The sequence below is a fragment of the Ceratotherium simum genome, chromosome 29, assembly GCF_057802395.1.
Source record: "Ceratotherium simum simum isolate JZ-2026a chromosome 29, ASM5780239v1, whole genome shotgun sequence".
Taxonomy (NCBI): Eukaryota; Metazoa; Chordata; class Mammalia; order Perissodactyla; family Rhinocerotidae; genus Ceratotherium; species Ceratotherium simum.
The window spans coordinates 9577799-9599856 of NC_141928.1; the positions used below are offsets into that span (position 1 = coordinate 9577799).

The 22058-nt window shown below is 41.0% G+C and overlaps 1 protein-coding gene across 2 annotated transcripts; it reads right to left on the reverse strand.

Moving 5' to 3' along the window:
- Positions 1 to 1205: 1205 nt before the first annotated feature.
- On the reverse strand, positions 1206 to 21744 carry ZBTB43 (zinc finger and BTB domain containing 43). 2 transcript variants are annotated; one of them, XM_004423466.3, is made up of 3 exons: positions 21642 to 21744; positions 18095 to 18218; positions 1206 to 6562 (listed from the first exon to the last, which is right to left on the reverse strand). In XM_004423466.3, exon 3 carries the CDS (start codon positions 6537 to 6539, stop codon positions 5136 to 5138), a length of 1404 nt encoding a protein of 467 aa, XP_004423523.1. In that variant the 5' UTR covers positions 6540 to 6562; positions 18095 to 18218; positions 21642 to 21744; the 3' UTR covers positions 1206 to 5135. The 2 variants fall into 2 exon arrangements, with proteins under 2 accessions (XP_004423523.1, XP_087275202.1); XM_087419076.1 differs by lacking the exon at positions 21642 to 21744 and adding an exon at positions 20499 to 21540.
- Positions 21745 to 22058: the final 314 nt, after the last annotated feature.

The window sequence follows — 22058 nt, forward strand, 5'->3', positions numbered from 1 at the left end:
ACAGGGCCTGAGCTGTTTGCCCTTGGTCAGGATGGATAGGCTCCACCTCAAAAAAGGCTACAAATGGTTCTTCTGGACTTCTTCCTACACAGAGAATGGCTAAGCTAGCCGAGGCAACCTGTAGTTGGCTTCAAAATCAGCAATGGGGAGGGGAAGAAGCCTCACAACAAACAGTGGAAACAGAAGGCTTGTGTGGGAAGATGGTTAAGTTTGGTCTAAAACAAGCAGTGTCTCTGGTAATGAGCCATTGTTAGGAAATATGCGGGGCCCTCAGTGCCTACAGCACTTTTAAAGAGCAATGTTGCTGTTTCTCCAGGGTTTTTTTTGGGGGGTGGGGGCGGGCAAAGAGAGGTGAGGCAGACACCCAACTAAGGAGCATAGATAGAGGCATTACAGAGCAGGGGAAAAAACTACCTCCATGTGTTGTAGCCATGAAGTCCTGCACTTGAACTCCAGCTCCACCCCGCAGTCACTGCACCACCTTTGGTAACACATCTACCTTCTCTGAGTCACTGCAGGCTTGTGTGTGAAATGAGCATACCTCAGCATCAGCCTGGGCCCTGGCATGAAGCAGATGGCATACTCAGCTGGGGTGACGGACGAGTTTCATAAAGGGACTATTTACAAAGGGCATGGGCAGGGTTAAGGAACTCCTATGGGGACAGTGAAGCCCTCAAGGGCTGGTGATACAGGGAGTCAGGACCAATCCTCAGCTTGAAAGGGCACGGGGAAGGTGTCGTTACCAAACCGTGAAGTTGCCTGACAGGAGCTGTCTTCCTTGGCAGAGGAGCCCAGCCACTGTCAACCCACCCTTGGCAGGAAGGAGCCCGGGGAGCAAATTCCCCGACTTCTCTCTCCTCATCTGCCAAGCTCCTTCTAGTGTCTCTGGTAAATCCTGACCAGAAGCCAGAAGGACAGGTCCACAGAGGCCAGGCTCCAGAGCGAGCACAGGGTGGGAATGGGATCTGGAGGAGCAAAGAGAGATTACCCAGTTCACCTAAACAAACACCTGATGGAGCTGGTGGGGGTTAAAATGAGATCATCATCTATGCCCGGCACAGCAAAGGGTCACTCACTACCCACTGGATCAGATTCTCTATTTGTCATTTACTTATCAAAAGGCCACAACATAACTTTTATCAGGTGGTAAAAGCCAGAATGAAAACAAAGACATGTGGTCATATCCTCAGAGTGAAAAACAAAACTTTTACAAAGTTGACAGATAACATTTATTAAAACATGTCATACAAAAGGGCATGGTCTCTTCTATAAGAAGAAAATATTAAACAGTAACATTCAATTAAGTAAAACCATGCTGTACACTGAAGACAGCAATATATAAAGACAAAACTATTCAACTTTTGCAACACAGGCATAACATTTCACAAAATATCAATAAGATATGCACCTAATGATAATCTGTTTATCATCAAATGGTTTTGTGGTGTAAGAGTCACCTGACTTGCATAAATAAAGTAATTTTCTGGAAGAAACATCGGGAACCTCATAAAAGGAAAGAAGGCAGCAGCAACTGACATTATGACACAGGCTTCAAGCAACACTAAAAAAAAAAAAAAAGTCACATTTGCAAAATGTGTTCCAGCATCTTCCCATGGGGCACTATCAGTAGAGATCTGAAATAAGAAATATGTACCTTTAAATATATAACTAGCAAAGAAAAAACCCAAACAAACAAACCCTGGTTTCACTGAACAAAGTTAGTCACCCATGAAAGCAATTAAATCACAAAATTAGTGTGGCACAGATGCGGGCTGTGGGGTAGCATGTTGCTTGGTTTCTAGCATTCCTAAATTATCAGAGACCTTATAAAAGCAAACACCTGGATTTGGTGTGATGGAGTCCTCTCCAGCCTCACCCAGGAGGCGCAGCCACCCTCCTTCCAGAGAAAGCATAGCTGTGCTTCTGCCTGCCTCCACGTGCGCAGCAGCTTGGGGCTGTGCGTGCCTCCGCAGGAAGGAGTCCCCGAGACTAAGCAGCTTTCCCAAATAGCTAGAAGTCAGCTTAGGGTCAGTTTAGTCTGCAAATGCCCACTAGAATGGAGGAGACCCTTTGGGGCAGACTCTTTGAAAGTAGTGGCCAAAAGAAGGGACTGGAGCAAAGTGAGATCTAGAAATCAGAATCAACAGGCTGGGGCCCAGAAGCGCATGAGGGTGACCCTCAACCCTCGAGGAAAGGCTACCGCAGTCCTTCCTTAGTTAGCCAGTGATATGTCTTTACCAAGTGGATTATTGTCATGTGTATATCTAAAATTAAAGGCATAGTATAGGTACTAATATTAAATACCATTGGTGGTGCCTTGAAGCCCTTTCCCACTGGGATTAGAGAAAAACCACAGTTAAGACTCAAAGTGAGGGACAAATACCTTGGTTGTAGGCCATTGACACGATCCCTGAAAGACTGTTTGGAAAATGTTACCCACAACTATCCAAACTCATTTGGAAGGATAAAGATTTTCTAAAGCTGTACTGAGGCTAAGGAGAGAGACGATCCAACCCAGGATGGGCAGGAAAAAAAGGTAGTAATGATCTCCTAATCCTAAAAAGCAGAGTTTATAAAAATTCACTTTTAATATCCAAACTAAGGCAATCCCCTTCCCCTGCCTCTCTGAACACGGCCAGCATTTCAGATGCCCAACCATCTCACAGGGTCTGGTTCACCCAATTAGCAACCCTAATTTTTAGGGAAACCCCAACTATCACAAAAAACAACAGCAGATGTGAGGAACTTATACTTTAAATTCTACATTTAGTAGCTGATGTACATGTAAGAATTTCCATAAAAGATACACCTCTCTTCACAACACATTAAATAAGTCCCAGCACAACTGACTGCTTCCAAAACTACCACCCAAGGGCTGCCCACCACTCCTGGCTGAACAAGAGCTCTTCATTGTTACTCATGACGAGGGTGCCGTGTTGATTTCAGCCTAACTGAAGGACCATGATTTTTCCAGAATACTTTTATTTTACCTCTCAGACTTCCCAAACGTCCTAATGCTTATTTGAATATAATCTTTAATGGAAACAGCACATCAAACTTTCCAAACAGGCAGAAAATGGTGTGCTAATACCTGGGAGAGAGAGATCAGCTTTGGGCAGAACAAAACGGCTTCACTGCGTTAGTACTGAAATTAGTTGCAATAATGAAACAACTTCTCCTCACACATAATGGCAAGGATCACACCTAAAACCCACTGGCTTCTACCGTGAGGAAAAGAGAAGAAGCAATGGAGCTTGCCTGTACAGTCACCTCTCTACACTTCCGTCAGGTACACAGAGAAAGGACTGCTAACTGGTGAAGAGTCAACACTAAGAGAAGAGGATGTTAACGTGGCAAACAACAAAGAGGTAATATCTAGTTTCTAGGTTAAAAAAATCAATATATATATATTTATAATAAAGTTTTAAATACAAAGTGCTTTTTATATATCAAGAATGATACAGTGTTAATGAACAGATCCCTGTTTTGTAATCTTGATTATAAGAGTTAACTGGTAAATAAGTACTTTCTTTCCCCTTTCCAGACAACGTTCAACAAGCAAATGCCTTGGTGGTTGGAGCTTGAGGATCAGAGGCCATTGCCAGCAATGTCTATCACATTAGAGCAAAGCCAAACTTTTAAAACAAAATTTCACCCCAAATCCAAGAAGAGTTATTTTTATTTTAAAGAAAAAAAGTTTCCATGTGGAAGTAACAGACCAGTAAGTTTACGGAAAAGTTGACATAGTACTAGCACCCTGATCTACCCTGGTGATAACTTCAGGTATATTACACAGCCTACAAGCATCCTGAATATATGCTTCCTTTTTAACCTAAAACATCTGATCCGCAGAAAAGGTCTCAGAATAGCTGCTTTTCTTGTTGTTTTTTGGTAGGTATAGCTATGTGGACTTGTAAATTTATGCAGCTTTATCTATAATTTGGGAGCATGAATCTGTAGACTACTTTCTAAAATTAGGACTCCTTCTTTCCCCCTTTGAAAACACATTCCAGCACTCCTAAAGAACTGGCAGTATCAGCTCAGGGTACCCCTCTAAGAGTATCTCCCCCACCAGTGTATTTTCAAGACTCCTCTCTTCTTGGCCAGTTGTTTTTTTTTCCCCCCTAAGTATAACCTGCCACTCAAAATTCTGCTACTCGGCAAGTATCACTGTAGCACACTACTAACTCCTGAAAGTCCATGGGTAACTTTCAGCCGTGACTTTTGGCTCCTTCCCAATAACTGTGGCCTCTTTGGGAAGCACCATAATCTGTGAGAGAAACGCCTGGAGCAGTCAATGGTACCGTGGTCAGAGTCAAAGCAAATCCCATTGTGTGGATGCTACAATTCAGCAAACAGGATTTGGGACAGCAAACCAATTAGAAATACCTATCTCGGGCACTCTAGAGAATTACAATTAGATACAACTGCTCAAATTAAATGTTAGTACTAAAATACAAAACTTTGCCTTATCAAGAGTCTGAAATACATTGTGACAGCGGCATCTTACAGAAACTGAAGCTTGTACCATGTTATTTGTTTCATACTTAGAATGTCATCCTCTTAGTATTTCCATAGTTTTAATTAAAATACCATTTAGAAAGAATAAAACCAGACAAAAGAGCTGTTAATCAATTTCTCATCCTAGGAATCACATTACTTGTAGCTTTTACCTAAGTAGCATTTCATTCAGTGAAGCAGCTACCAAAACAAATCCACATTACCTAAGTATCTATAGGAAGAGCAAAATGAAATTCCAACATGACCTTGTAATATGAGTGATCAAAAACTGCTGCCACCTGACATGGAACTGGGGGGCTGGAATCCAGTTCCCACTGCAGGTGTCTCTATCACCAAGTCCACCTGCCTCAATCACATGGGCCTCAAGGTTTACCTTGCCAGCTGGGAGGTGGGTGAACCTACCCCCTTCACCCCCTCTAGGCCTGGACTGGAACATACAAATCTGAGGAATTAGACTTTTTAATTGGCCTACTTAGAGCTGGTCTTTCAGAAATATCTTCCTTTTTTTTTAAGCTTCTCTCATAATAGCAAGTAGCACGCATCATCTGTGCCCAGATTTGCATAATTACCATAGTTTATTTTTGAGCCTGCCACTCAAGGGCCAGATCCTATTTTTAGTTAGCCTCAGTCGTATTCTGCTCAGCCTTTGCAGCTTCATAGGACTTGGTACAAGAAGTCACATGCCTGTGGAAACTGTCCCTCCACATAAATCTCTTTGCACAGATATTACACTCATACGGCTTTATGCCTGTGTGAATTTTCATGTGGCCCACGAGATGATGCTTCATTTTGAATTTCTTACCACAGACACCACAGCCATAAGGCCGAAGACCAAGGTGCATGCTCATGTGTCGATCTCTCTGACTCTTGTGAGTGAAACTTTTCCCACACTGACAAGGATACAGCTTGTCAGTGGCTGAGAATCCTAAGTGGGAAGCTTCTTCTTTAATCCCTGCTACCATTTCAATATTCTCACTGTAGCCTGCTGCTAGGGCAGCCTCCTGTCTGTGCCCAATTAGATTCCCATCAGACCTCTCTCCAGAGAACTCTTCCATGGACGAGCCATAGAAATCCACCTGCTCATCATAATTGCCTTCATCAGCCTGTTCGTCAAACTCGGCTTCCACCTTTTTTTCCCCGATGTGAAAGTCTTCCTCTACTCCTGAAGGCTGGACTGAGTGCTCTGTCTGCATGGTATTGATGGACTCAGTGACCTGGTGCTCATCGTAGGGTGCATGCACATCCATGCCCTCGCACGCCTGTTCAAAGCGCTCGGGCTTTACATGGATCCAGCGTTTGTGAGCCATTATGCTGGGCTTGCTGTACATGGGCCGCGTGTAGTGGAACTCAGCGCTGTCACTGGCCCCCTCCTCCCCATCCTGGCTTGCCATTTCAGTGCTGAGCCGGTCATGCTCTGTGGACGAGTTGCTGGGAAGGTACTCGTGCTCAGTGAGCTGAGATGACAGCTCGTCTTTGGTGCTCTCCTCTTCATTCTCTCCATCCCTCAGTTCTTGGGCTTTGGGGAAATCAGTATGGCCCCCAGAGCCCAGCTCAAAGCTCTCTACCAGGCCATTATAACTACTGCTGCTGGGAGACTGGTGGTCACTGCCATGATTTAGCTTCTGACAAAGGACCGTAGGGTTTCCCTCTAAAACCTCAGTGCATTTGTCTACCACATGCCACATCTGGAGGAAGCTTGCTGCTGTTAAATAACTAACAATTTCTGGAGCAGGCATTACTAGACGTCCAGTATAACTAGATAGGAGAATGTTCTCAAACACTCTGGGGTTCATCACATCAGGCAAAACAATCCTCCTGCTGTTTTTCAGGAGTACCTGGTCACAAAAGTAGGGTGAACTGGCAGCAAGAACAGCTTTGTGTGCCCGGAAAATGTGGCCTTGGACAACAATGGAGACATCACACAATTGTCCTTGCTGGCGCTGCTGGTTCAGTTTCTGCAGAATGGTGCTGGAAAAATCAGGAAATTCTACTCGAAAAGAGTTTGTTCCAGGCTCCATTTCATCACAAATCTTGTTCAGTGCTACAAGAGAAAGAAAAATTAGTACTAATTCCAGCCCAAAAGGAAACTTATTGATCACTACGAAAACTAAGACAAGTTCCGTAGTTCTGTAAAGTCTCCTTGCCCGTGGGCACCAGTGGGTGGAGCATTCATTCCCCAGAGCAAGGCTTGCAGGTGTGTGAGTGTGCCAAAGCAGGAACCACCCACCACTCTTCACGGTATTAAGTCTTGATTTTGCCCCTGTCTGTGACTGACAGAATAGAATCCACAGAGATATTTGTAAGCTATACAAATCCCCTAAATATAACAAAGTAAATATTTCTAGTCAAAACAAACATGATACCTGTCAAAATGACAGAATTTTTAGGAGGCCTCAGATTCAACCCACATTTGCCAAGCTGGGGTGAGAAAGTAAGTGAGGATGGAATCGTGGGAAGAAGGAAAAATATACGTAAAGGCTCTGAGGCAGGAATGAACTCAGCAACTGCAGAAAACTGACAGGAGACACCAGGGTAGAATCCAGTGAGGGGGCCAAGGGGCTGAAGTGGCAGGGCCAAAACAATCATGCCTTTGGTCCTTCAGCACCACAGGGCAAACTCACTAAAGCCCCAAATAACATGGGTTTCTCTAAGTTGCTGTTAGAATTTTAGCCCTTTAAGAGCTTCTGATAATGTGAAGCAGAATGATCGGTAAGGTAAAGTATTCCTTCTATTTGGTGGTCTCCAAATTCTTTAAAAAGTTATACACCCAAGAGGATAGTAAATATTGTCCCTGTTACTGAATGAACTCAATCTGAAGATAAAGTTATAACAAAGAATAAGGGATTACCTGTGTTGTTACTGTAAATATACATTGTGGGGTATGTCAAGCATTAGAGATGATACCTAACAATAGCAATCAACAAGATGAACTCTGCTGGAGATCCTGCTCACGCCCCGTAATTCCACAGTAAATTAAAACAAACCAGAAAACCCAACAGATTTATAGGTGCTATCTGTCACCTGGCTCTAAGACTCTATCCAAACATTGCTAACTGCCAGGTTTTCTAAGTATGAGATAAAAGAATCAGACAACCCAAACAAAGATATCAAACAAAGTTATCTTTGAGAGAGAGAGGGAGAGATGCCAAGAGAAGAAACTAACCTTTCTTGAGTTAATTACCATATACTAGGGACTGCATATTATTATACTTTTGGTTTACAACTCCTCTTTTTTCCTTGTATGATTTAAAAGGCAAATGAATAAAACAACAATTATAAATCTATGTTAATAGACACACAATATATAAGATGTAATCTGTAACAATAACAATATGAAGGGAGAGAGATGGAGATGTATAGGAGCAGAGTATTTGTATACTATTGAAACTAAGTTTCAATTAGTCAAACTAGGTTGTTACAAGTTTAAGATGTTAATTGTAAACCTCAAGGGAACTACTAGAAAAATAACTAAAATATACATGAAAAGGAAAGAAGGGAATCAAAATGGTATACAAAAAATATATATATATATTTTTAAAAGGCAGTTAGGGAAGACTTCAAGACAAAAAACATACGAGATATAGAGAAAACAGCTAAATGGTAGAAGTAAATCCTTCCTTATCAGTAAATACTTTAAATGTAAATGGATTAAACTCTCACTAAAAGGCAGACTGGATTAAAAAACATGATTTATCTATATGTTGTCTATAAGAGACTCACTTTAGATATAAAAGCACAAAGAGGTGAGAGAAAGTAAAATGATGGAAAAAGATATTCCATGCAAATATTAACTAAAAGAGAGCTGGGATGGCTATATTATTATCAGACAAAATAGATTTTTAAGTCAAAAAGGTTACAAGAACAAAGAAGGACATAAAATATTGATAAAGGGTCCAATCTATCGAGCAGATATAACAATTATAAAACATATGTGCACCTAACAAGAGAAATACATATGAAGCAAAAATGAACAGAATTGAAGAGAGAGACAAATCTACAATAAAATGTGGAGACTTCAATACTTCACTTTCAATCACGGATAGAAAAACCAGACAGAAGATCTGTAAGGAAACAGAGGACTTGAATAACATTATAAATCAATTATACTTCTTAAAAGACATACAGAATGCCATCAAAAAGGAATGACGTTCTGATACATGCTCACTACATGGATGAACACTGAAAACACTATGCTAAAACATCATGCTAAACATTAACTTAAATAAACCAGACACAAAAGGACAAATGTTGTATAATCACAAAAGGACAAATGTTGTATAATTCCACTTACGTGAAATACCTAGAAGAGGCAAATTCAGAGACAGAAAGTAGATTAGAGGTTATAAGGGGCTCAGAGTAATGAGGAATGGGAGTTATTGCTTAATGAGCAGAATGTTTCTGTTTGGGGTGATGAAAAATTCTGGAAACAGAAAATGGTGCTGGTTGCACAACATTGTGACTGTAATTAACGCCACTAAACTGTACACTTGAAAATGGTTAAAGCGGCACACTGAATGATATATATATATATATTTTACCACATATTAAAAAAAAACTGGAAAAAAAGTCACGTAACTTCATTTTTAACTGTGTAAAGGTGGTAATAGTCCATGTAATTTAATAAGCTTCTGACTTCCGCCCTTAACTTTGGGCGAGTGTGGCATTTCTACATATTCCCTGACCTTAGTAACATGCAAAGCCTGAACATCTCCTACAGGTTTTCCTGCTACATAAGCAATATTTACAAACTCACAGCCAGCTGTGACCTATATTAATAGCATAGTTGCTGTTTCAATTGTTTAAAAGACTTTCATAGATGTAATTAACTCACTAAAAAAAAAACATAAAAAAACCCCACAACATAAAACACTATATGCAAGGTACTGTGGGGGATTTCTAAGATGATAAAGGAATGTCACTGTCCAGAGTTTTTTAATCTGCTAGGGGAGACAAAAAAACATGCATACAACCCTATTATTCAAGGCAAAGCCTGATAAAAGCACCACAAGAAATTACAAATCCAGGAGGAACTCAGAGGAGGGGACCAGGTATACCCTACAGTTAAATATCCCGTCACTAGAAATTTGGGTGTCACCAGGGTAAGAGGAAGCCTTGAGAATAGCATATAATTCCTTCCATCCACATTTTAACCAAAATAATCTAAGAAATATGGAAAAAGCGGCCTGAGTCCCAGAAAGGAGGGATCAAAGTTATCTATATGCCACAAACTTTAATCAAGGATATAGTGAAGATCAGGCCAGACTACAGGGAGACATTGCCCCTGCAACTCCACCTGCTATACCAAGCAATCCTGGTACAGGAGCAGCAATGCTGACAGAGGACCACAAATTTGGAAGGCCTATAGCTAAAAAGTCCTGCAGACTGACAACATTCAGAGGTGGCTGCATAGGGATACCAAAGATGCATATTGCCTCAGCAGAAATCTTTTAAAAACTTAACAGGAGAGAGTGGGCTCATTAGTAGCCCAAGAAAGAAGCAAAGACATAGCCAACTGGGCCAAAGAGACAAAAGGAGGCCCCTGGCATCACAATTTCACCAACATAGAAGGAAGTGCACAGAGCTCGAGCTCTCCTCACAGTGCCTAAGATCTACCCTCCCGCCCCAGTCACTCCACTCAAGCTAACCCCTGTTGTCAATATGGTTCAGCCCATCCTCCAGCTCAAGAGTTGAGAGTTGATTCTAACAGCATGCAGGTGTATAGTGAAGGCCCCAAAAGCAATCACCCACAAAGCGGGAAAATTTGTGACTCAAACAGAATGTTTCCCTCTAAAGAGTTAATGAACAGACTAAAACCGTTTACTACAGAATAAAACTGTATTCAGTACAGTTTTATTTGTTTACAGAATAAAACTACTGGTTTTTATTTTATTGGTTTTATTCTGTAAACAAATGCGTCTGTAAATAGATTCTACAACAACAAAGAAGAAGAAAATAGCAAGGGATAGATGAAGAGTACAGTTTAGATAGCATTTTTAAACTGTTTTCCACAAACTTATGAAAACATGGTCTCTATGAATAAACTATAAGGAAGATAAGACAAAATAGCATAATGATATGAAAAAAAGAGCTGACAATTAAAGACAAGATGTAAGGAAACTAATAAATTTAAATAGGCAATAAGGAGCAGAACTGCAACTGCAGAAAATGGAACCAATGATGTGGAAGCCACTTTGGGGGAACTTTATTATTAGAATGCAAGAGACTAAAACTATGAAAACAGCAAGAGAAGATAATAGAACAGGAGAACCGAGAACAGAGATCCAATGTACGGCTAATTAGTGTCCTTGAGAGAAAGAACAAAACGAATGGAGCAGAAGGAATATCAAATAAAAATTTTAATAGAAGAAAACTCCCCTGCATAGAAAACTTTGAGTATTCAGAAGAGTCTTGCCCCAGCAGTGGGGACAAATTAGCCCCACACAAACTGCAGTTCTGGTCCTGTTAAACAAAGCTTAAAAACAAGTCTCAAAAGGATCAAACTATTTCCAAGTAACTTAATTGTGTTCCAGAACAAAGCTGGAATATATTTACATAATACAAAAATATCCAGAACCCAAAAAGGTAAAATTCATGACTAGCATCCAATTAAAAAATCACCAGGCATGCAAAGAAGCAGGAAAATATAACCTATAACAAGGAGAGAGAGAGAGAAAAAAATCAATCAATAGAAACAGATAAAGAAATGACAAATTTATACAATTGGTAGAAAATTCTATATTCTGTATGTTCAAGAAAATAGAGGAAAATTAAGCATATAAGGTAGACAGGTAAGCTATATAAAAAGACCAAAATCGAACTTCTACAGACTCAAGCAAACACACACTAGATGGGAGTAACAAAATACTGCAAAAGAAAAGATTAGTGAACTTGAAAACATAGCAATAGAAACAACCCAAAATAAAACAGAGAGAAAAAACACACACCGCCCCCCCCCCCAAGGGAAGGGGGAACAGAACATCAGCGAGCTGTGGGACAACTTCAAGGTGCCTAGTTGGGAGTCCCTGAAGGAGGAGAGAGGGGGGTGTATAAAGGCTGAAATTTATTTCAAGAAATAATAGCCAAAATTGTTCCAAATTTGATGAAGATGATACTCACAGATCCAAGAAGCTCAATAAACCCCAAGCACAAGAAGCATGAAGAAAACTACACCAAGGCACATCATAATCCAATCACTTAACACCAGCAATGAAGGGCCGGCCCTGTGGCTTAGTGGTTAAGTGTGTGCACTCCGCTGCTGGCGGCCCGGGTTCGGATCCCAGGTGCGCACTGATGCGCCGGTTCTCCGGCCATGCTGACACCGCGTCCCAAATACAGCAACTAGAAGGATGTGCAACTATGACATACAACTATGTACTGGGGCTTTGGGGGAAAAATAAATAAATAAATAAAATTATATAAAAAAAAACAACAACAAAAACCAGCAATGAAGAGAAAATCTTAAAAGCAGCCAGAGAAAAAAGATCCATTGTGTACAGAGGACCAATGGACACAATGTTTCTTCTTGTCAGAAACAAAGTCAGTCAGGAGACAGGAGACAATTCAAGACAGAAGACATTTTTAACACTGAAAAAAAAAACCTGTGCACCTAGAATTCTATATCCAATCAGAATATCTTTCGAAATGAAGGCAAAATACTTCTTCAGACATAGAAAAGCTGATAGAATTCATCACCAAAAAGGTCAAAAGTAAAAAGAACAGGTACATGAAAACAAAAATAAGTCAAGCAAAACTATCACTATCAAAGTAAAATTCAATGTAAAAAGCATCAAATGGGATGAAAGTTTACTAATTGATGAATTCTATAATTCACAATGAGGGTTACTTTGTGAATTTTTATGTGTAAATGTAGTATAGTCTTCAAAAAACAAAACAACAGTGAGAGAAACATAATTGTAGTAAAAAATCTAAGTATCTTTTAATCCTTAATAAATCAAGTAGGCAAAGGATAACTAGGATCTAGAGGTTCAGATGGTGTCATTAATAATGATAATTTAACTGAAACATACAACCTCTGTATCCTACAAATAACACATCTTCTTGTTCAGTTTCCATAGGATATTTACAAAAACAATCATATAAGTAGCCACAGAGAGCATCAATAAATTTCTCAAAGCAGAAATGCATACATAGAGCATATTTGATTACATGTGATTATACAATGTAATAAATCTAGAAATACTAAAGATAAACTTTAAAAAGCTCAAACATTCAATAATTAAACAAAATTCTTTTTTTTAATAATTTTATTTATTTATTTTTCCCCCAAAGCCCTAGTAGATAGTTGCATGTCATAGCTGCGCATCCTTCTAGCTGCTGTACGTGGGACGTGGCCTCAGCACGGCTGGAGAAGCGGCGCGGCGGCGCGCGCCCGGGACCCAAACCCGGGCCGCCAGCAGCGGAGCGCGCACACACAACCGCCAAGCCACGGGGCCGGCCCTAAACAAAATTCTTAATTCTTAAAACAATGAAGAAATTAAAACTGCAGTGTCAAATTCACAGTTAGGAATAAGAAATGGAACGCAATCACATTACAGAAACTTTTAAAAACAGAAGACAATTACCACTAATAAATTTTTATTTGTTTGTTTGTTCTTTTTGAGGAAGACTGGCCCTGCGCTAACATCTGCTGCCAATCTTCCTCTTTTTTCTTTTTTCTCCCCAAAGCCCCAGTACATAGCTGTGTATCATAGTTGTAGAGTTGTAGCTCTTCTATACAGGACACCGCCTCAGCGTGGCTTGATGAGTGGTGAGTAGGTCTGTGCCCAGGATCTGAACTGGTGAACCCCAGGCCGCTGAAGCGGAATGCATAAACTTAACCACTATGCCACCAGGCCGGCCCCAACACACTAATAAATTTTAAAGTCTCACTGATAAAAAGTTTTATAGAAAAATGTAAATTGTCAGAACGGACCTGAGAAGAAAAAAATCTCTACAGATCAATAATTGTGGAGAAATTACAAAACATGTACAAATTATTTCCAAAGGTACACCAGGCCTAAAATATTTTATGAGAAAATTCTGTATAACTAATTCCTATGCTATATAAACTGTTTCAGAGGGGGAAGAAGGGGGCAAAGGAATAAGGGTAGGAAGAAACTTACTAATCATTTTTATATAAAACCCTAGTATCAAAACTAGACAACAAAGAAAAAACTATAAGCCTATCTCACTTATTAACAGAGAAAGAAAAATTATAAATCACATGGCATTCCAGTTTGTTTACTTTAATCTCTTGTGGGTTGAGTACACTGTGAGTGTGATGCATGAAGAAATTGAGTTATTGGTCCCATCACACTGAGGGCAAGATCCTAGGCTATGATAAAATTCCCACCAGAAAGCCATCTCACAAGCTCTTTCTCAGCTCTCTTCCATTCAAGACCACTCCTAGTAACACAGATCATCACCTGTGCTTCCTTCTACCAGTGACAGAGAGTGATGGGAGATAAACCTGGAAAGGATGACTAAGACTATCCTGCTGAAAGACGAGTTTGAGCCTTAAAGGTAGGCACTGGGGGCAGCACCCAAAACTTCTGAGTGATATGCTGTGAAATACGTTCAGGAAGGATAATCTGCTGATGGACTTAAAGCAGCAACAAGTCTGAAGCAGAGGCTAATTATAAGATTTCAGCAAATATAGTCTAGGTTAGAGGTAATGAAAGTATCAGTGAGCGTGGAAAACAGAGAGGTAGAATTGATGGGATTAACTGAACTGGTAGGCAGGAAGATGCAAGAGTAGTGTAAGGTACAAACAACACCATCAAGAAAGTGAAAAGATAATCTACAACATGGGAGGAAACATATGCAAATCATAAAACTGGTAAGTGACCTGTCTCCAGAATATATAAAGAACTCTTAAAATTCAATAATAAAAAGACAATCCAATTGAAAAATGAGCAAAGGATTTGAATAGACATTTCTCCAAAGAAGATACACAAATGAGCACATAAAAAATGCTCAGTATCATTATTCATTAGGGAAACCCAAATCGAAACTACAATGAGATAACACTTCTCACCCACTCAGACAGCTATGATAAATAAGACAGATAATAACAGGTGTTGGCAAGGATATGGAAGGATTGGAATGCTTAGACATTGCTGGTGGGAATGTAAAATCGTGTAGTCACTTGGGAAAACAGTTTGGCAGTTCCTCAAAAAGTTAAATATCGAGCTACCATGTAACCCAACAATTCTACTAGTAGGCATATACCCAAGAGAAATGAAAACATTTGATGTCCACAAAGAACTTACACATGAATGTCCATTACAGCATTATTCATAATAGCCAAAAAATGGAAACAACCCAAATATTCTCAATTGATGACTGGATACATAGAATGCAGTATAGCCATATAATGGAATATTATTCCATTTTATTATGTACTATGTGTGTATTATTGTATTATGCTATTCTTTTGGCAATAAAAAAGAAGTACTGATAGATGTGACAACATGGCTGAACCTTGAAAACATTATGCCAAGTGAAAGAATTTAAGACACAAAAGGCCACATCTTCTATGATTCCATTTATATGAAATGTCCAGAATAGGGAAATCCATATACAAAAGTAAATCAGCAGCTGCCAGGAACTACGGGGAGAGGAAATGAAGAGTGACTGCTATTTTCTTTTTTTAGGGGGGATGAAAATTCTAAAATTAGATTGTAGTGATGGGTATCCAATCCATTGAATATACTAAAAAACTCTTAATTGTATATGAATTATGTCTCAATAAAGCTGTTTAAAAAATAGAGTAATGCAAGGTAAACTAGTTACCAATACCCACTCTGAAGTTTCCTGACTGGGTAACCAGGAAAATGTCACAATTAGCAGGAATAATAACAGCATCTACTATTTATTAAATGCATGCATCGTACAAGAGTCTGTGCAAAGCACTTGGTGTATTTTACCTCATTTAATCCTCGTAACAATCCACTCAATAAATATTTTTTATTCCTATTGTATAAATAGGAAATAAACAAAGAGGCTAAACTACTTGCCTAAGGTCATATAACTAGTAAGCAGTGAAGTTGGAATTTAAATTCAAAACTCTTGTTCAGGCCCTTTATAGCCTGAGAGATGAGACAGTATGGAAGGTAAAGGTGAATATTTGATTTTCACAAATAACTGAAATAATCTAAAACATACAATGCATTCATAAACTCTAGAGCAAATTATTCACCATCCTCAGACTTAATGAGGTACTGGCAATTTTATACATCACTTTGCACATAGTTTTTTAAAAAATTCCAACAGTTCTAAACCAAACACACCAAGCCCAGCTCACTCCCTCCATGGTTCATGGAGGCTATCTGGCTTTTTTTTTTTTTTTTTTTTTTTTTTAAGATTTTATTTATTTTATTTTTTCCCCCCAAAGCCCCAGCAGATAGTTGCATGTCATAGCTGCACATCCTTCTAGTTGCTGTATGTGGGACTCGGCCTCAGGATGGACGGAGAAGTGGTGCCTCGATGCGCACCCGGGATCCGAACCCGGGCCGCCAGCATTGCAGCGCGCGCACTTAACCACCAAGCCACAGGGCCGGCCCTATCTGGCTTTTTTTAAAGCAGAAGACGAAGGGCAAATATTGAAGAATCACTGAACTAGATTACCTCCAAGATCCCTTCCAACTTCAATGAGTATAATAGTAGCCTGTATTTATTATTCAGCTGAAGAACTGTATGTCAAGTTTTATACACTATTTAAACACCAATTACGTATCCTAAAAACACAGATGACAGCAATATAACAGGGAAGCAGACCCACCAGCTACTTGTCTTGAAGCCCTCCAGAGATCTCTTAATCAGAGCATATGGTAATTTGCATGCTTACCGCAGCGAGCACATTTAAACAGTAAATATTACTTTAGTAAATCTAAAGACTGGCACAAATGTATAAAAATACCCATACCCCATGCCTACCAAAATTCTTTACATTAGTCAAATACTTTACAGTTCACCAAGCAGACTGAGTAAATTTGGGTCTTGTGATACCCCTGTGAAACCAGTAAGCAGTTAGCCATGGATGATTAGGTAGCTAGTAACTAAAGTTGTTTTTTTTTTTTTTGCAATTACTAATTATAGCTTTTAGTTGTTCACCCGCCCATTGTTAACTGTGCTGCTAAGGCAATATACTAACTGACTCCCACTAGGTTCCTATAGATAACATCTCCCTGGCTGGGTCACCATGGTAACATATGTTTGAGCTGCTTTTCAGGAATTAGGACCCCCTTGTCCAGTTCAGGTGTGTTGAGACCACCAACTCATCAACTGGGCCTGCAGAGGTGCCCGATAAGTGACCTTTTGACGTCAAGAGGCTAAAAACTCCATCCTCAGATCATGCTAACGCCGTCATGTTAGGAACACGCGTCCTATGAAGAGCCATGAAATTTGACTATGCTTGTGCAGATCATCAATTACCTCACCTCTTCTCATCTCCAATCATCTATCTCCACACTTCACACCTCCTTGTCCCCCTACCCCATAAATATCCGAGTCCACATTTTCGAGGAGGTGGATCTAAGACTTGTTCTCTGGTTTCCTCACTTGGCTGCCTTGTGATTAAAATCCTCTCTGCTGCAATCTCGTTTCTGTGATTGGCTTTCTGGGAGACTGGCAAAAACAAACCTGGTTCAGTAACACCTGTATCATCAGATTTATTTTATTTTATTATTATTATTTTCTTCCCCAATACCCCAGTACACAGTTGTATATCCTAGTTGTAGGTCCTTCTAATTCTTCTATGTGAGTAGCTGCCGCAGCATGGCTACTGACAGACAAGTGGTGTGGTTCTGCACCTGGGAACCGAACCTGGGTCACAGAAGAGGAGGGGGCCGAACCTTAACCACTAGGCCATCAGGGCTGGCTCAATCATACTTATTTTATTTTTATTTATTTATTTTTTTGTGAGGAAGATCAGCCCTGAGCTAACATCCATGCCAATCCTCCTCTTTTTGCTGAGGAAGACCAGCGCTGAGCTAACATCTATTGCCAATCCTCCTCCTGTTTTTCCCCCACAGCCCCAGTAGATAGTTGCATGTCGTAGTTGCACATCCTTCTAGTTGCCGTATATGGGACGTGGCCTCAGCATGGCCAGAGAGGCGGTGCATCAGTGCGTGCCCAGGATCTGAACCGGGGTTGCCAGCATCGGAGCGCACGCACTTAACCGCTAAGCCACGGGGCCGGCCCTCAATCATACTTATTTTAAAGATGAGTAAACTGAAACTTAGGAAGGTTAAAAGACTTGCCCAAGGTCACATATCTCAGAAATTGTATGTCAGGATTCAAACAGAAGTGTAATTCCAAATCTAATATTTTTCTAAGCTAAAAAAAAGTCACTTAGCAGAAAAGTTTTCTCTGAAGTTAAATGCTCTAACAGTACAACAACGTATGGCAGCGAATGGCCTTAAAATGTGCAATATCTCTTCCCCAGAAGAGAAGTAAAAGAACTTTCTGGTCTACAGCCACTAAATACAATTACATTATTATTTTTGCTGAAAAAGAAACTATTTTAGTAAATAATTCTAAAAATTGTACGTTTAGCAAGTTTATAGCTTACCTAATGCAAAGTCGTATTCCTGGGATAAAGTTTCTTATGCCATGGCCATCAAAATGCAGTATGAATGAATGAGGAACAGGAACCCATTTCTCAGTTTTGCTTCAAATTAAAATCACATTGACTTCTGAAAGGAAAAATTATGTTGAAAATGTAAGAGTTGTTAGTGCCATTCACTGTGTACATGTGCCTTGCTAATAAATACTATTTTTAAATAAACTTTTAATTTTCGAATAATTTTAGATTTACAGAAAAGTTGCCAAGAACGCCAAGAGTTCCCATATGCCCCTCACCCAGCTCCCTTTAATGTTAACACCTTACGTTATCATGGCACATTGGTCAATGCCTATGTAATTCTGCAGAATTAAAATATTCTTTGGAAAGTGTTTTCAGTCTCCAGACCATTGTCAATCAGCATCCCTATATTTTCTCCTAATTGGAACACTTTAGACAAACAATTTAGTAAAACTTATTTTAGAATTTTTAAAAAACAAGCTACCTACTTGACGAAGTTTGATTCGTGTCTCCCTTTAAGTCACAGCTGAACATTTTATTTAAAACTTCAGGGCAAACATTCCACTGTGGTAAACTCTTTGAGATTCAAAAGAGAAAGTATTGTTCTGGCCACTAACTCCTCACTTATCAGTCATCCTTCCATTACATTACAATAAAGCTGAGGAAATGTTTTTAACTGCACCCTCATATTCATTAGAATTCAGGATAATAAGCTCAAATCAACAAAGCAGAAGGCAGAAAGAGTACTCACTTCATGAAAATTATTAACTAATACCAACAAAAGGAAACGTTTTTTTCCTCGATATGTTACAAATAAGACAAAAACCTCTTTCTAGTCTAACTGCAAATATAAATAACGCAAAAAGGAAAAGTTCATGAAAATAACATAGAGCATATTCAATTGATTTTAAGAGGCACATTTTAAAATTTCTGAAATCAGGACGTGATGGCCAGGTGGAAATTTTAATAGTTGTCACTGCCTGAGACAATGATAGGGCACTCCCGAGAGGCTCATCAACGTTTTTGATGGCATAAAGGCCAACACTGGGAAAAGTATGGACGCAACTCTGAACTGAAAAGTATTGAAAAGAGTAGGAATGTTAAGAAGTTTAATGAACACTTTAAACCAATCTATTTCACTTATTTTTTCTTTTGATATATACATTAGAATATTTTATTTAAAAATGCCTAAATAACTCTGAAAATGTTTTCAATAAGAATTTTTGAAAACCTAAATGATAATAAAGCATGTCATAGCTTAATTGGCAGTGTTTTCTCTTCCTTTGGTAATACATAAAATAATCGATGGTACCTAGAATTCAACACGGTAGCAACTCAGCAGCTGTATAAGACGGCTTGATAAACTACCGTACAGGCAAATTGATAGCTTAAACAAGAACCTGAAACAAAGGCCTCCACTATCAGAAAACACACAAGAAATACTACATAATTTTGCGTTATAATAAAAGGGCTATTTTTCCAACCTGAAGAGTTTTTTTCATGTGAAAAGTAAATTCTTCCTCAAATTTCCTACTTATGCAGCAGATTCCTGCACTAAACCCAAGGACTACAGAGGGAGGAGAGCCGGGGCGGGAACCTGCAGCAAGTAGAAAACTTGAGGAAGATTTTAACCGAATTCTTTTAAACAAACTCCTTTACTAAAGACCTTGGCTGTGAAGAGAGCAGGCATCAATAAACGTAGGTGCAACTTAATGTTCCTAAAAGCTACAGAATCAATTTTTAAAATCACATTTTCAAAGAGCTTGTTAGTTCCAGGTGTTTCCAATGAGCAATTTTTTTTTGTATTGTGGTAACACATATTTAAAATTTACCATTTTACCCATTTTATTTTATTTTATTTTTTTAAAGATTTTATTTATTTTTTGCCCCCAAAGCCCCAGTAGATAGTTGTATGTCACAGCCGCACACCCTTCCAGTTGTTGCATGTGGGACTCGGCCCCAGGATGGACAGAGAAGTGGTGCCTCGATGCGCACCCGGGATCCGAACCCGGGCCGCCAGCATCGCAGCGCGCGCACTTAACCACCAAGCCACAGGGCCGGCCCCCATTTTACCCATTTTAAAGTGTACAATTAGTAGCATTAAGTACATTCACAATGTTGTGCAACTATCACCACTATCCATTTCCAGAACTTTTTCATCATTCCAAACTACAACAATGTATCCATTCAACAGTAACTCTCCACTCCCTCCTCCCCTCAGCCGCTGGTAAACCATATTCAACTTTCTGCCTCTATAAATTTGCCTATTTTAGATACCTCATATAAGTGGACTCATACAATATTTGTTCTTTTGTGTTTGGCTTATTTCTCTAGTGAGTACATTTGTAAAGCAAAGAATGAACCCCAAATTATTAGGTTTCTCCTAACCCACCTGTCCATATGACAAAGTCTGAACTAAGCATCCAGCTCTCCCAGAAATTCTGCTACCGTTCCAGGAGCCCCAAGGGGCAGAGGATCTGACTGACCCTTTGCTAGCCTCTGGACAGGCCTGGTTAACAGCTGTAACTCAAAGAGCAGGCTCCTGAGAGCCCTGGAGACCATCCTGGGATAAGCCGATGGAACAAAGTGAAGTAGGGAGCTGTGCCGGAAAGAAAAGGCAAGGATTCATCAAGCTACTTTGGCCCCGAGATGGTCTCCTATCTACTTGCCAGGAGCTCCTGCACCCTGACACTTAGGTTGAGCGACACCTGTCAGAGTTGAGGCCAGACTACAGTCTAGTCACTGAGAATGTCACCAGTGCAGGAAGCTTCACGGGGTCATGAGTCACCTTCCACGGCTCAGAGGTCCAGGCAGGCCTGCCCCGCCCCACCCAGACGAACCCAGTTAGGAGAGGCAGAAACAAGAAAGACGTAAAATTGGCAGAGAGAGAAACACAGATGGCCAAAGAACTGGACTGACCGGCAGGCCGTGAATGCGAGTAAGGACAGAAAGGGAAACACAGGGTCAGAAGACTACAGAAGCAAGGTGCAGACAGAAATAAACACAGGGCCCAGATCCTAAGAGAGACAAAGTGGAGAGAAATACAAAGTTGACAAGCGCGGACTTGAGAGGCAAAAAAGGGCAGGTGACAACAGGTGACAGAGACAACAACAGAGAAAACAGAGGTAAAGAGAGAGAGAATCAGCGAAGTCTGGGCGCAGCCGTTCTCCCGGCTCTGGCTCCAACCCGAGGCCGCCAAGCCCACCCGGCGCCCCCGAAAGGCCAGCGGACGGACGGGGGCGGGATCTCTAAGCGCGCTGGTCAGCCGAGGTCCGCCGCCGCGGGGTGACCTTGGGCAAGACGCTGCCTCGGGGGCCTTGGTGTCGCGGTACGCGCGTCGGGCTGGCTGGAGACCGCAGGAGTCGGGGTCGGGGCGCCGGGACTCCAACTGCCCGCGCACGACTTAAGCATCCCGGTTGGCGGAATGGGCCCAACGGGGCCGGCGGCGCGCGCGCCGGGACCTGCAGAGAAGCCCTTAAACCTCTCCGGCTTCCTTCCCTGCCTCCTCGCTACCGTTGTCCCGACTCCGCCGTACCTGCCAAGGCCTCCGTGCTCACACAGCCCGCCCGCGGGACACTTTCCACCGTAGCCGCCAGGCCCGTTCAAGCCGTCGCCGCCGCGACCGCCTCAGCCTGCGCTTCCCGCCCCCGGAAACGCTTCCCGGCCCCGCCCCCGACACTGCCAGTGCTTCCGGGGGTGCGTCAGCGAGAGAAAGCGGTGTGCGCATGCGGACTCACGTTCTGGGCGGGGCGTCAGGAGAGCGAGCCGAGATAGCCGGCGCCTGCGCAGTGTCAACTGGAGCCGGTAGATGAGCTTTAGGGACGCTGGGGTCAGGGCTGGCAGGTGGGGAGCTGATACCGAGCACTAAACCCTTTTTAAACCTTGACCAATCTCAGCCTGCGTAGCAGAGATTCTGTCAAATCCATTTCTGCCTCCACAGCGCCTTTGGCAC

Coding starts and splice junctions, on each gene's coding strand:
- ZBTB43 (XM_004423466.3), bottom strand. CDS start 6,539: ATGGAGCCTGGAACAAACTCTTTTCGAGTAGAATTTCCTGATTTTTCC.